The following is a 14,610-nucleotide window of genomic DNA, read 5'->3' as shown; positions in this document are numbered from 1 at the left end:
ACCACTATCCTGTACCATTTTATTTAGTTCATTAATATGCCCCAAACTTTAAAACACTAACAAACAAACAAAAACTTTGTTTGAAAAAAGTTCACTTTGAAACAAATTCCACTTATAAATTGCTAGTAAATTTCACAAATAATTACAAAGCAGCAGCAAGCAGAGCCAGTATGTAAAGTATAAAACATTTTATTAACATTGATCAATTATATTACAATACAAGAATACATAATACCTCAGAGTGTGGGCTCTAACATAGCCAGCACCAGGTAAATATGAGTATGTACACACACACGCACACACATAATGAAAGAAAAAACACACCTTTACAATATTATACAACATCTGAATGCATATAACTTGTTTTCTAAAAGGACATCTGTTCACAGGTCTCCGGCACAGAACCCTCCCTTTCTCAGTTTTCTCTTTCCGCAAGTTTCTCTCATGCTAAAACGCAAGCGTTCTGTAAGCTACGCCACACACAGACCTGTCCACAAACTGCTCCATTAACACAGAACTAATACAAGCAGGGGAGAGGAAAGTGAGCAGAAAATATGGGTCATAAATCTATATTCATATAAAGATAGAAATCTGATGCCTCACAACATTGGGAGGGGATAGAAAAATAAAAGTCTTTATCTAATAGAATTTATATGGCGGGAATCTTTCTCTTTCTCTCTTCTGGTGCTTTTATACAACAAACGTAAAAGGAATTTTTATAAAGTTATTTATTTGTTTCTTGTTCACTCTGGTCTGTTTTTCTGTCTTCATCACATCTACTTTTCCTGCTGCATTGAATTTAATATTCACAATAAAAAATTCTGCATGGCCCAGCAAACACAAAGTTTCATTTTATCTTTTTGTTTTGTGCCGAGTGATGGAACACACATTTCAGATTCTTGGACACCTGGCACTTTCCACTTAATTATATCTGAGCCTGTCCGCTGGCATTCCCTCATTTTAGTGTTTTAAAGCTTTTGGAAAACCCTACAGCCACTGAATAGTCCTGTGTCTGTCACAAAGTATTTCTTTCATCACACTGGAAACTGGCTTGAGCTTGATTTCACGTGTTTGGCGTGTGACTTCTGTGATAATCCCAATGAAAGCTACAGTCTCGTAGAGATTTGATCAATTCTCTGAACTCTCAACCAAAGCATGTTAATGGGAGGTTCTGTGCAAGAGGGTTCTTGATTTAACAAATCACTTGATCAGCACACACCAAAAAAAGAATAGTAATAGTTTTGCTACAACAGTCTGGCATTTCCATGACATAAATGTAAACTCTTCATTAAAATGTAGCTAAAAAAAAAAAAAAAAAAAAAAAAAAATATATATATATATATATATATATATATATATATATATATATATATATATATATATATAAAACAAAACTAAACAGAATAAAACAATATAAAAATAAAAAAAATAAAACTTTTTTTGGAAGCCAGTTTCTGCCACAAAATAAAAAGACAGACTATTATAATGCATAAAATAATATATAAAAACTTGCAATTCTCAGAAGAAATTGCATTGTTGTGAGACATAAACTAACAATTGCAAGAAAAAGAAAATCCGAATTGTGACATAAAAAGACTGAATTTAAATGTTTTATTACATGGTGGAAACAAAACACAAAATAAATTACAAGAAGTAAACTCTGAATTAAGTTATCACTGACAACTGTGATAAAACAATTCTGAGAATTCGGAGTTTATTATTATAATTTTTTGGTTTAAATTATTCTTTTTTGTATTTTTCTGTGGCAGAAATGGGCTTCCGTAATCCTTTAAGTGTTTGCATAGAATGGAGAGAATAAAACAAAAATGAACCAAAAAATGTGTTGGTCACAATATGCACCATAATTGTGAAACAGTGCTGCTTTCTAATACAACACCGCACACTTTTGCAAACACAAGACTCATATTGCTGTCTCTTTGCATTTATAGGCAGAGGATCAGATACTTGAGCACACTTTAACACTAAAGAACAGGATCTACCGCTGGGAGACTCCAGCTGCCATTAATGATTGATTCCAATGCTGTTCTCCCAAGGTCTTCCACTTCATTGTTTGAAATACAAAACACATCTTAGGCATGAGGATGATAATAACAAGACAGTTATTATGAAGGTAATAAAGAATGGAAAGAGCCTCAAGAGCAGAGTTGATCAGGTGAGACGAGCTGCCACAGGAGAAGATGACCAGTGTTGTTCAGGATGATGCATGACAGAACAAAGTAGTTTTGACGGAGGTCAGAGGTGACTAAGCCATGTTCCTCATCGATCTGTTCTGAGGATGGAAGCTGGCAGGTCGTGCTGGTTCGGAGGGATGGATCACAGAAACAAGGCTAAGACGAGTCAAGGCACAGCGTGACAGAGCTCTCCCAAATATTAGTCTGGCCTCACTTCCTGTCATTCTCATATACTCTTCTATTTGGAAAATATACTACAAAAGCTACTACCGAAAATATAAACTACACTTGTTTTTTCTTCCTTTTTTCAAATATATATATGTATATTTTTCTGTTTCTTTTTATTTGGGTCTCAGAAGAGCTGGGATTCCCAGCATTAAGAACCTTCTTCATTCATACATGGAGTATTGCACAATGCACTGCATATATATACTGCTGAAGAATAAAGGCGTCAAGAATTATTGTGAGTAAGTTACGGGGAAATGAATAAAAGCATCAGTATGATTTTGTGACAGTAACTTTACATGCACGGTCGGTCATGCAGTTTTAACCTGTCGGTTTGAGTGTAATACACACAACTGAAACAAAACAGCTCTGTTCATCTTCTCACGTCTTTCAGGCTTGGGCCAGAATCAGTTCATCAGCTTTCCAAGTTTACTGCTACATCATTTACTACTGATAGTTTTAGATAAAGACTTCTACACAGAGGTAAATGCTGAAATAGAATCCACGGATTCCTAGAAGTGCCCTTTAGTTTTGTCCTCCGCTCCTGCTCCGTTAGTCTATTAGTGTGCATGATGCTACAACTTGCACTTTTCTTAGGAACCACACAAGAATCCTCTTCAAACCCATGATGCAAAATGAACTGATTCACAAACCTAGTGAGCTGCCTACCTACATAGCATCTTGGGACTTACTCTGCACTTTTGGTTTGTTTTGTGGCAGCGTTTACATTAATGCACTGATCTGATCTTTTGATCATATATGTTTTTTCCCCTTTTGTTTATAATCATAACAAACATAAGACACGACACAGCGTTTACATTCAAACTAGAATAATGATCACGTTGCTGTTCAAAAATACTATTTAGAGTTCAGTAGAACCTAATTTAATTCATGAAATCACAGGACAGCTTCCTGAATGTTTGGGGTGGCTCAGGTGACGCAGTGTTGGGGAAAGTAACTAATTGCGTTACTAAGTTACAGTTTATGGAATGTAATGTAATGCATGCGTTACTTTTGTGTTACTTTATGTCACATGGGCTGAGCTTCTTTATCTGTTTTAAATAGAAAAAAAACTGAACTCTAGTTGATTGAACTGAACTCATAAATCAGAACGCCGGCGATAAAATTGATTTTTGTGTTTATACATGTGCGACGATTTCTGATGTTAGTTAAAAAAAAATCTGATTTTGTGCAAGTGTAAACGCGGCCAAAAATCCACAGTAGAATCACATAAGCAAGCCAATTCCCTTGGAGTTAAGAAGCTGTCTGACATCAGAAGAGAGGAGTTAAAACTGCATTACCACACACATGTTCTTTCTAAACCACATACTGCTCGTCTGTGTATTTGTGGTGTTGGGGAGGGTTTGATATAAAGCGTAGCAAGAGTTGCGAGTTTCCCGAGGACTGTAAATCAGCCAGGTGCATCCTGCCAGCTGTGAGGACGGCTGATGTGTATGATGGGGAGGTCACACTCGTCTAGCAGATGTGAGCCTGTAGTCTGCAGGAGTGTGGGTGGTGTCCTCCATCGCTGGAGCTGCTCTGCAGGCTGTAGTGGTCTTCTCCATCACTAACACTGTGCACGCTCTCACCTTCACCTGCTGTGAACTCCATCCCCTCGATGTCCACGTCCACTTCTGTACACACACACAGAGAAATTAAAACTCATCAGCAGTGATCTGACCAATAAAGGAATATTCAGTCTTATGATAAACCTGATTTATAAAGTTGTGTTCGCAGCTGTTTTACAAAGTAACACACACACCTTTGTTTGCTTCTGTGTGTTGCTCGGCAACCACTTTGTAACAACCACAACTGTTTCTGAGGAACTACATTGTTTGGCAGAAGAATACGTTTTATTTTGTGAAACCTTACTAGGTTTGTGTAATAACCGGTTTATAAAAGCACTGAGCCTGGTGAAGCTGTGGTTTACAGCTGTGTTATAACAGCTCTGCTTCGTACCGAACAGTGTCTCTTAGCTGGTGATCTGTCAGCTGTGCTGTACCTTGCTCAGAGTCGGTGTAGATGGTGGAGCCCATGCTGTCCGTGCGAACGCGCTCCAAGCCCTGCACAGACAGCTGCTCCAGACGCCGTTTGAGGTAGCGGTGTTCTCTCTGCAGCTGCTCCTTCATGTTCAGAGCCTTCCTGTCCTGTTCCTCCAGCTTCTGCAGAGCACATGTTCCACTGATCAAACCACAGACACCACACTTCATGACCTGCGTCATCGAACAGTCAGCGTGAGCGTGCAAGAGCTGTTCCTTCTGAGCTGGAAAAGGCAAACGGTCACAAACACAGATCTTTGCAGCACGCAGGAAACCCGACAGCTGTGCTCAAACACTAACTAAGAGAAAAGAAACCAGCGGCGGAACACTTCCCTGTGTTCAGAGATAAATGAATCAGGGACTTATAAAAGTGCCTGTGAGAAAGAAAAGAAAACTCTAGTTCTTTCGGAAAGTACTAGGCCTATTTAAGGAAAAGTCTAAGTTAAATGACGTTCAAGATGTCATTGGGTGTATGCTTCAAAACATGTTAATGCACAAAACTGAATCAGTATTATCTTTTAAAAGATCTTGGGATAATTCTCCATAAAATGTAAGTCCTGTCATCATTTGCTCACCCTTCATTTGAGTTTGTTTCTTCCGATGAACACAAAAGAGATTTTAAAGAATGTTGGGAAACAAACTGTTCCTGGTAAGCTTTAATAAACCCTGCCGATCAGTAAGATCTTTAATGTTTTTTGATTAAACATTGGATTAAAAAAGGCTATATAAAAAAATTACGTTTTTCTATTCTAATATACTTTGACATTTAGTTTATTCCTGTGATCAAAGCTGAATTTTCAGCATTTCACAAGATCCTTCAGAAATTATTCTAATATGCTGATTTATTATCAATGTTGGAAACAGATGTTTTTGGAGCCTGTGATACTTTTTCAGGATTCTTTGATGAATAAGAAGTAAAAAATGAACAGCATTTAGTCCATGTAGAAATCTTTTCTAACAATGCAAGTCTTTACACAGAATTTCATTCTTTTAACGAGGACAACAGTATCACCCAAAAACGTTTTCTTCATCCCACCCAAAAATATAAATATGAATCTTAATTCAAAACAATACAGTACGTGTTCATAAAGACAGATTTCAATGACCATCATGTGGAGTCATCTGAGAGTGACGTAATCTTCCCGTAGACAGTCCCTGATCACTTCCTCTCTGACTGACACTGCTTCCAGCTGCTCTCACACAGAAAGATGCTGATTTGTTCATACCTTGATGTGCATCTTGGCTCGTTTGAGCAGACTCAGTGTGGTGTGACGGGAGCTGTCAGGACCCAAAGGCACGAGCCGTTTCAGCTGCTCCAGGTACAAGCGCAGTTTGGCACGTCTGCAAATAAAGAACAGGCTGCAGTGAAGAATTAGCCTGGGATAAACTTAGATCTTCTGATTCAGGATGCTGTGGGCTGCCGACACAAAGCTTGCAGGTTTGATGTGGTGCAGTCGTGACTAAGATTAACTAGATTAACGAGATGGTGATTGCAGCTGCATGTAAGAGGACTGCTCACATTATGCCTTTTTTCACCATTTCAGCTTTAGCTAGTGTGTAATGTTGCTATCGGAGCATAAAAACAATTCTCGCTATTAACTAACTACTTATTAGCATGCATATTACTTGCATATTAGCTGTTTATTAGTACTCATTAAGAGCCTTATTCTGCATGAGCATATTTTAGATCCCTTAATCCTAAACCCCATACCTAACTACCTACTAACTATTATTAATAAGCAGCAAATAAGGAGTTTATTAACTGTTAATAAACTGCACACAGAAAGCAGACAGAGCAATAGAATGCTCCAATCACAGAATAATCACTGAAGCTCTCAAAATCACCTTTTACTGTGGGTTTCTGACACGGAAAGCATTTATTAAAACATGCACTTAAATTAAATTAAAGCAGCACTGCAGTCTGTGCTCAGTAAGGTCCTCTCTCATGCGGGAACATACTGGAATTATTATGTGCATTATTTCTTTGAAATTCATAATGGGTGCCAATAATTGAGGAAGGGCACTGTAACTTGGAATATACTTTATAGTTTTGATAACCCAGAGTACACAGCAAAGGCAGGACAAAACAAAGCTGGACTTGAAACTAGAAAGGTTAAATATGTCCGAGTGGACCTACAGATCTCAATCCAACCAAACATCTGTATAATAACACTGCAGCTGTTCACAAAACAATCCCCATGCACCTTGATAAAGCTGGAGAATGTCTGAAAGAAATTAAAGAAGCAAGATCTCTGATAGCAGTAACTCCAGCCAAAGGGGATTCTAACACGCTTTTACTTGAGTGGCAAATGTTGTTATTGAATGCTTGACATAAAAAGCCAAAAACACCAGAAAGAATACAAATAAAAATCCAAACACAATGGATATGATTAGAGATCCTCTCAGCATGGAGCCTCTGAAATGGGTTTCCATCTAAAGATGCTTTTATGTTAGAGTGTATTGATTAAAATAATAATAATACATTTTTTAAATGTGAAAATTGCATCTGTTATTATTGGTTACAGAACTAACATTAATGATCAATGTACAGTATAATTTATAATCTATATAAAAAGTATGGTTCTGTACTTTGTGTGTGTGTGTGAGTGCGTGCGTGCGAGTGTGAATGCGCATGTGCGTGTATGTTTATGCGTGCATGCGCGCGTGCATGCGTGTGTTTGCGCGTGCGTACGCGTTTACGTGCGTGCGTGCACGTGTGTGTGCGTGCGTGCGCGCGCGTGTGCATGTAATAGAGCTTTTAGAATTCTTTTCGTTTTCATATCTGACTGGTTTTCTCCATCTGTTATGGCATGCTATATATTGATTGTTTGAATGCTCGCTCTGATTGATGTACTTTGTGTGTACTTCTGTATGTTCTGTACTATTTGATTATTTTGTAAAGTGTCCTATACAACTATACAAATGAAATGTATTATTATCATTATTAAGAAGTGCCAAACATAATCATTTTCTCTTTCTCTGTAAAGAATTGTCATGATTTTAATTTTACTTTACTTTAATAAGGCAGACAGACCTCAGTGTCATGGACAAACATAAATTATAAAACCTTTCAAACCAATAAGGCTGTGCATCCTTCGAACAACAATATCCAGCCACAGTATAACTGTATTCACTGTATAGCATGGCCTCTCGTATCTTTGATTAATTACGACTTAAAAGCATTAACTAAAAATATGATGCTCCAGAAAACTGCATGACTTTGTTGTCTCCTTTGTATTTCTATTCGTCTTTTCAAAAGTGTGTCATAAACCTGCCTTTATGGTTTTCCTGTTTTTCCTAATGGTCCATTCTGAGGAAGGACATGACTGAACATATTTCTCAAAGAGGAGAAGTAATCAATTCCTCAAACTCAAGCATGTGACGAGCAAACTCCCAAGATATCAGCACGAGGGAAACAGATCTCACACATGAAAACACGCTCGACCTTAAAGCCCTCTCAAAGATAAATGTCGGGTATATCAGGAATATTCTTACCTGTGTTTTTCCAGCTCATTGTGTGATGACCTGAACAGGAAATAAACAAATGCATAGATGAGTTCAGCTAATAATAATAATAATAATAATAAATCAGAAAGAAGAAAACTGACTCTTTACTTTAAAAGTACTAAAAAAATAAAAACATACTCTATATTAAAATAGAAATTTAATATATAATTTAATATAATTAATGAATTAATGGTGATTCATATAAACATTCATCATGTTATGCCATATCAGCATCAAAGGCTATGTTCATGGAAAAATATATATATTTAGAATAATTTAATAACATTACTTTATAATATTCTAAAAATAAAAAAACATGTGCTTTCTGGGTAAAAACAATTCGTAATATAATGTAAAACAAGACGCTCCAAAATAAATAAATAAAATGTTTTACAGTAAAACAATGCAATAAACACACTTTATTCAACAAATTATCGCTGAACCCTTAAATGTGCAATGTCAAAAAGAATGCATTTTCAATTGGATCGAATGCATGAATAAATGAATGTATGCTCCCTGGCTGTTTGGCTGTTGCAGCGCTGAATTGAAGATTGCACATAAAACACAATGGTTTGCATTGCCTCACTGTGTCTACTAGTTTGATATCAGTGTAAGTAAAGCAAAATAAACACTCAACGACGCAGAGGAAATTCAGCATGCTACAACACATTTCTATTTTAGTCCAGGGTATGAATGCTGGCGTGCATGATGGGGCAATTACATTTCCTCCAAACAAAAACACACAAAACTGAAGGACTGTAATGCATGCAAGATAAAAACAGAATATGTGGGTCACTGCATCAGTTGTTGTTTGTTGTACGCCAAAGCTGCAGCATGCAGTTTCTGCGCCACTAGCGTCATCATTCAGGATTGCAAAAATAAAGATGTCATGTTTCCCTTATAATGCATGATGAAATTGCAGCACATGATAGTTAAAAGTACAGGATTAAAATACAGGCACAATGTTAGTAGAGAGTCTCGTGCAGAATTTTTAGTGTCAGAAAAAGTCCACAGTGTCGGCACATTGTGAAATTTAGGAAAGCATTTCTCAAATAGTATTCCAAAGTAAGTTTTGGTAAAATAAAATAAAAACATCACAGCTGTCCTGGAAAGCCCTAATTCCATAGTTTTCCTTTTGTCAGTACTTTCTATGCATACGAGGGGGAAGGGCTGCACACTAGGCTCCTGCTGTTTTGCTTTGACATTGCAAGGAAAGGAGACTAATGCAGCAAAACAGATCCAGGGGTCAATGCTCTCCAGCAGCTGACTTGCATCTATTCACACCACACCCAACAGTGAGAGATTGACCACACCTACTGTCTATGACATGACATGTACATGTGTCACATTAATGCGTGCATTTGTTAAAGTCAACGAGAAGTTAAAGTGTGGCAATTATATGGCACATTTATTCTACATTTACCGTTTGTATGCAAGAATGCATGAAAAAAAAAGTTTGACAAATTGTATGCATGCAAGCTTTAGTCTTGACATATAACATTCTAGCGTATTTCATCCAAGTTTCCAAGCCACTTCACCACGGGCCTATGTGATAAATGCTTAAAATCTACCAGTCGTTGCAGTCGTCTCTAAACAACAAAAAGTTGTCGGTCAATGAGAAGTGTGGTGCTTCTACGTGACAGTGACTGCGCTGAAGAGATGACAGAAGTGGAGAGAGAAAGCAGCAGAGTTAACGCTGTACGCGTGGCAATATTCATACACAGCCAGATCCAACTACAAAAATGGCGATTGCATGAAGAATAAACATCTTTTGAATGATTTAATTAGCAGTGCCACTGTACTGCATTTACCTGTTGTTGTGGGGTTTTCTGGAAATGGAAGAGGATTTCGTTTTCTTTCCGGAAAAGTCATTGTCGAAGGGTAAAACAGACGCGTAACCGTGTTCAGCTTCTGGCGAGAGAGTGAACAAAACCAGCATTAAATACAGACGTCAACGCAAATGGTGAAGTTAGAAAGTTATGCACTTGATGTGTTTTCATATTTGACCTGTTATTCTTCTATCAGCTTACTGTAAAGCATGCAAACACCCGGAAAATGAAACGAAGTCAGTTTTTATCAGAGGATGGGACGAAAGACATGCACGTAATCAAGAGATCTCTGATTATTGAATGTTTATAGACTCGATAGCTATGATGCCATCATCCTTTTGGGCTTGGATTAAATGCACTTGTTCAGCCGGGAGGTTTAGAACTAGTGCAACAACAACTAATATATATATATATATATATAAAAGACTTTGACCACACAAACATCATTAGGATATATACCTCTGTCTCTTCTTTCCAAATACTCAGCTGCCTCAAGAAGAAGAAGAAGAGAATTCAGTTCCATCCTGGTGTAGGCTATATACAGAAATTAAAATAATAATAAAAATAAAATAAAAAAAACGTAAAGTGCAATGTTTAACAAAAGGTGCAAAACAAAGGGGGGGGGGGGGAGTAAATTAACAAATAAAGAAAAAAAGCTCGATGTGAACAGCTTTGCTCTGAGTCGTAGAGACTCTCAAAAGTGAATGTAGAGCACACTGCAAATAAACTAAAGGCTGAGAGTGAGCGATGGCTTCTTCGTCCAATCACACAACAACAAAAAAGTATTAAAGGCGGGACCTGGAAACATTTGTATCCAATCAAAGATTTCAAAGAGAGTTCACAGGAAAGATGTTGACACATTGTGAAAAGTCACATGATTGGTTAGTCAGTGATAGTAACAATGTTGCAGCCATGCCCTAGCAACAGTGCGTGTGACTCAACCCCTAAAGCGCTCATTGGTCTGACGAACACTATGCGAGCTGCTGATTGGACGACGGGGATGCTGGGCGTGTCTTCCTGTAAGCCCATATGCTGAACTAATGACTGCCAAAGTTGCCTCTGGAAGAAGTCAGCAAAAGGAAATGATCTTGAGAGTCAGGTTTCTGATCATTTTCTGAGCTACAATCCTATTAAAATACTTCTGCAACTCACTTGTTGACTTTTACAAAGCAAGGTGTTAATTAGTTAACAATTATCATTAAATGACACCAACAAAGTTTGATAGAGCAGAAGTCCAGGGCGTGGTCGGCTGTGACACCATGGTCATCCTTCTGCACTTTTCTTTTCTAAGTGGCTACTTTTTAGAGCTTCAAAACAATAATTTATAAATAATTTATTCTTATTTTGTAAGTGTAAAAAAAATATTTTGTGTGTTTATTGATATTGGGGGTATAAAACAAAAGAAAATCACAATTGTTTGCAATAGCTGGAAACTTTATTGCTATAATGTAATTCCATGACAGGTACATGTTTTAAATGCTGCAAAAATATTTCTTGTGAGAAATGTGAAAAACAAGTGTTTAAAACAAAGTTGCATTTCACACACACACACACACACACACACACACACACACATGTTTGTTTTTGTGTAAAGTGTGTTCATCCCATAGGTGTAATGGTTTTTATACTGTAGAAACTGTATATTCTAGCTCCCTTCACCAACCCTACACCTAACCCTAACCCTCACAGGAAACTTTGTGCATTTTTACTTTCTCAAAAAAACTCATTCTGTATGATTTATAAGTGTTTTGAAAAATGGGGACATGGGTTATGTCCTCATAAGTCACCCTCTCCTTGTAATACCTGTGTCATACCCATGTCATTATACAGAGTTGTGTCCTGATATGTCACAAAAACATGCCCACACATACACACACACACACACACACACACACACACACACACACACACACACACATATATATATATATATATATACACACACACATTTCTCAATGTAAACATAAGTTAGCAGGAGTATGTTAACTTAATTATTTTAATGAAATACTTAATAAAAGTATTTGTAAAATTGTAATTATTTAAAATACTTTTTCCCCCTGTTTTTGTAAGTGTAAGATTTTGTAAAATGTTTAGTGTTTTGTGTTTTTATATAGAAAAAAATAAAAAAATATATATTTTTTTTCTTAATTATTTGCAATAACTGGAAATTTAGTAGCTATAATGTAATTCCATGAGAGATATAAATATTATAAAAACGTTTGCTGCCGATGATGATAGCCATCACGTCAATCTGGATTTTTTTTTTTTTTTTTTGTCTTGCAAGAACTTTGTGTTCTTGTTAACAATTCAGCAGAATTTGAAAAACAAGTGTTCAAAACCAAACGTTTAAGTTTGCATGCCACAAAAAAAATTCTAAGGGTTGTTAACATAAGTCAGCACAACAAGCATGTTAACTTATTATTATTATTATTATTATTATTTTGTCATTAAAAGTTCAGTTCACCCATAAATTATTAAATATTTTAAAAGAGCTATAGGCCAGAAACATGTCGTCTTCTGTGGTTCTCAGTAAATGGAATGACATGAAGTTGAACATATAATGAGAGATGTTTTATTTAACTGGCCTACTCCTTCTAACAACATATGTGTTTAGTGTAGAAAGAGCTGGGGTGTTATCAGGATCATAAATCAGAGAAAAGGGATTGTAAACATTACTCTTGTAGACGGGGAACTGAGAGACGGGGGAAAGTCAGAAAAAGAATGAGACAGAAAGTAGAAATGGCTGACCTCCGCTCACTCTGTGGACAAAAACACAGCTGTTTCTAATTGGTGAGTCGACTGCTGACCTACATTCTGCTTGAGATTCTGAGCTCAGCCGAGGAGACAGAGAGAGAGAAGAGGAGAAAACACAGAAGAGCGCACACATAAAGTATGAGAATTATTGGTTTAATTTTATTAAATTAAAAATTATCTTTAAACAGCTTTATGTGATTTACTTTGCATTTAGAAAGCAAACAATTTAATTCACTTATTTGTATTAATTTAATATCTCACTCCATGTCAAGAGGTCAAGTCTGGCTGGTTAATATGAGTATTGTTAGATACCATAGAGTTCCCTGAAGATGCTATTGAGAACATCTATCCAGCCCCGCAGGGATCCAAATCACCATACGCTCTGAACAGCCTTTGTTCCAATGAATAAAAATATACCACTGTTACTAATATAATTACAAGCAAAATAAATAGTTGTTATTAATAAAAACAATGTGTGTTTGTGTGTGTGTATTTATATATACATACATAAAACATGCACTTTTTAGCATACACCCAACCCTACCTCTCATAGAAAACTTTCTGCATTTTTACAATTACATTTTTTTTTGTTTACTTTATTTTTACACCAGTTTTACAAATGAAGACGTACCCAAAAATTTAGGTTTTTGGTAATGTTGTTAGGTTTGTCTCACTTTTGTTACAAATTTGTCCCCAGAAATGTGGTTAAGTAGGTACACACACACACACACACACACACACACATGTTTGTTTTTGTGTAAAGTGTGTTCATCCCATAGGTGTAATGGTTTTTATACTGTAGAAACTGTATATTCTATCTCCCTTCACCAACCCTACACCTAACCCTAACCCTCACAGGAAACTTTGTGCATTTTTACTTTCTCAAAAAAACTCATTCTGTATGATTTATAAGTGTTTTGAAAAATGGGGACATGGGTTATGTCCTCATAAGTCACCCTCTCCTTGTAATACCTGTGTCATACCCATGTCATTATACACACACACACACACACACACACTCACACACACACACACACACACACTTTATATCATTTATTTCTGAAAGAGTAAGTTGAGACTAGGTTGTTAATTAGTTGGGAGTAAGTACCAAATAGCATTTTCATTTTTTTGTTGAACTACAAGATATAAGCACATGAGTCATATCTGTACTGTTTGTATGCAAGAATGCATGAACTGAATTTTGGGGTTTTACTTTTTTTTCACTACAAGAAATACTCCTCTGAGCTCCATGAGGGAAAACTCCTCAAATGTTGGTCTGGACATGTCAGATTTTCTGAAAGTACATAAATCTACGGCTATGATGGATGTCTAGTTGAGGTTTTTATGTTATTAATGTCTCCTGTGCTCTGGGTCATCCCCCAAACCCTGTTGGACATGAGGGCCTACTAGTACACATAAAAAGTGTTTATATCACTGATTATCCCAAAACATAGTGGCCTTCCAACCATACTTCACAGATGGGATGAGGACAGCTATGAGGTGTCCTCTCACTGAACACTGTTCTTGTTTAGTGTTTTTACGTTGTAAACCAGATATTATCATGTTCCAGAGATTTCTGCAGGTCTTGCAGGACGCAGACTCATTAAAACAGCAGCAGCACTAAACTTTCTCTGTTTATAGTCTATTAGTCTTACAGTGGACTGATGAACATCAAGGCTTTCACCGATGTAAGCTTTCATGCAAGTAAACCATTCTTATCTTAAGTGCTCTGAGATCTATTTTGTGCTTCACATAATGCTTCTCTACTTTTGGAGAAGTCTTTAGCCTACTTTGACCTCACACACTTTTTCCACCATGCACTGAATGTTTACACAGTGTGTTCAATAAAGACATCAAAACACTTCAATGTTCTTGTGGTATTTCTGTTGCTATGACTTTTAAGATTCTGTTTCTATGACTAATTTCTGCAGAAACCAGGCCAATCAAAGGTTTCGACTTCCTCCATGTGTATTATACAGAAATGATGCAAACTATGATTTACAATATGCAAGGCATTTAAAAGAGAAATGTTTAAAAATTGCATTATTGGTTGACTCATTTTAT

At 36.6% G+C, this 14,610-nt stretch overlaps 1 protein-coding gene across 1 annotated transcript; it reads right to left on the bottom strand.

Moving 5' to 3' along the window:
• Positions 1–3,561: 3,561 nt before the first annotated feature.
• LOC113108573 (max dimerization protein 4-like) lies at positions 3,562–10,407 on the bottom strand. Its single transcript, XM_026271778.1, has 6 exons — positions 10,252–10,407; positions 9,775–9,874; positions 7,952–7,981; positions 5,683–5,797; positions 4,420–4,579; positions 3,562–4,051 (listed from the first exon to the last, which is right to left on the bottom strand). The coding sequence occupies exons 1-6, from the start codon at positions 10,313–10,315 to the stop codon at positions 3,894–3,896; spliced, it is 627 nt and encodes a 208-aa protein (XP_026127563.1). The 5' UTR covers positions 10,316–10,407; the 3' UTR covers positions 3,562–3,893.
• Between the last annotated feature and the right edge of the window lie 4,203 nt (positions 10,408–14,610).

This window comes from Carassius auratus, chromosome 1 (assembly GCF_003368295.1).
Source record: "Carassius auratus strain Wakin chromosome 1, ASM336829v1, whole genome shotgun sequence".
Lineage (NCBI taxonomy): Eukaryota > Metazoa > Chordata > Actinopteri > Cypriniformes > Cyprinidae > Carassius > Carassius auratus.
This window is presented reverse-complemented; position numbering and strand designations above follow the sequence as displayed.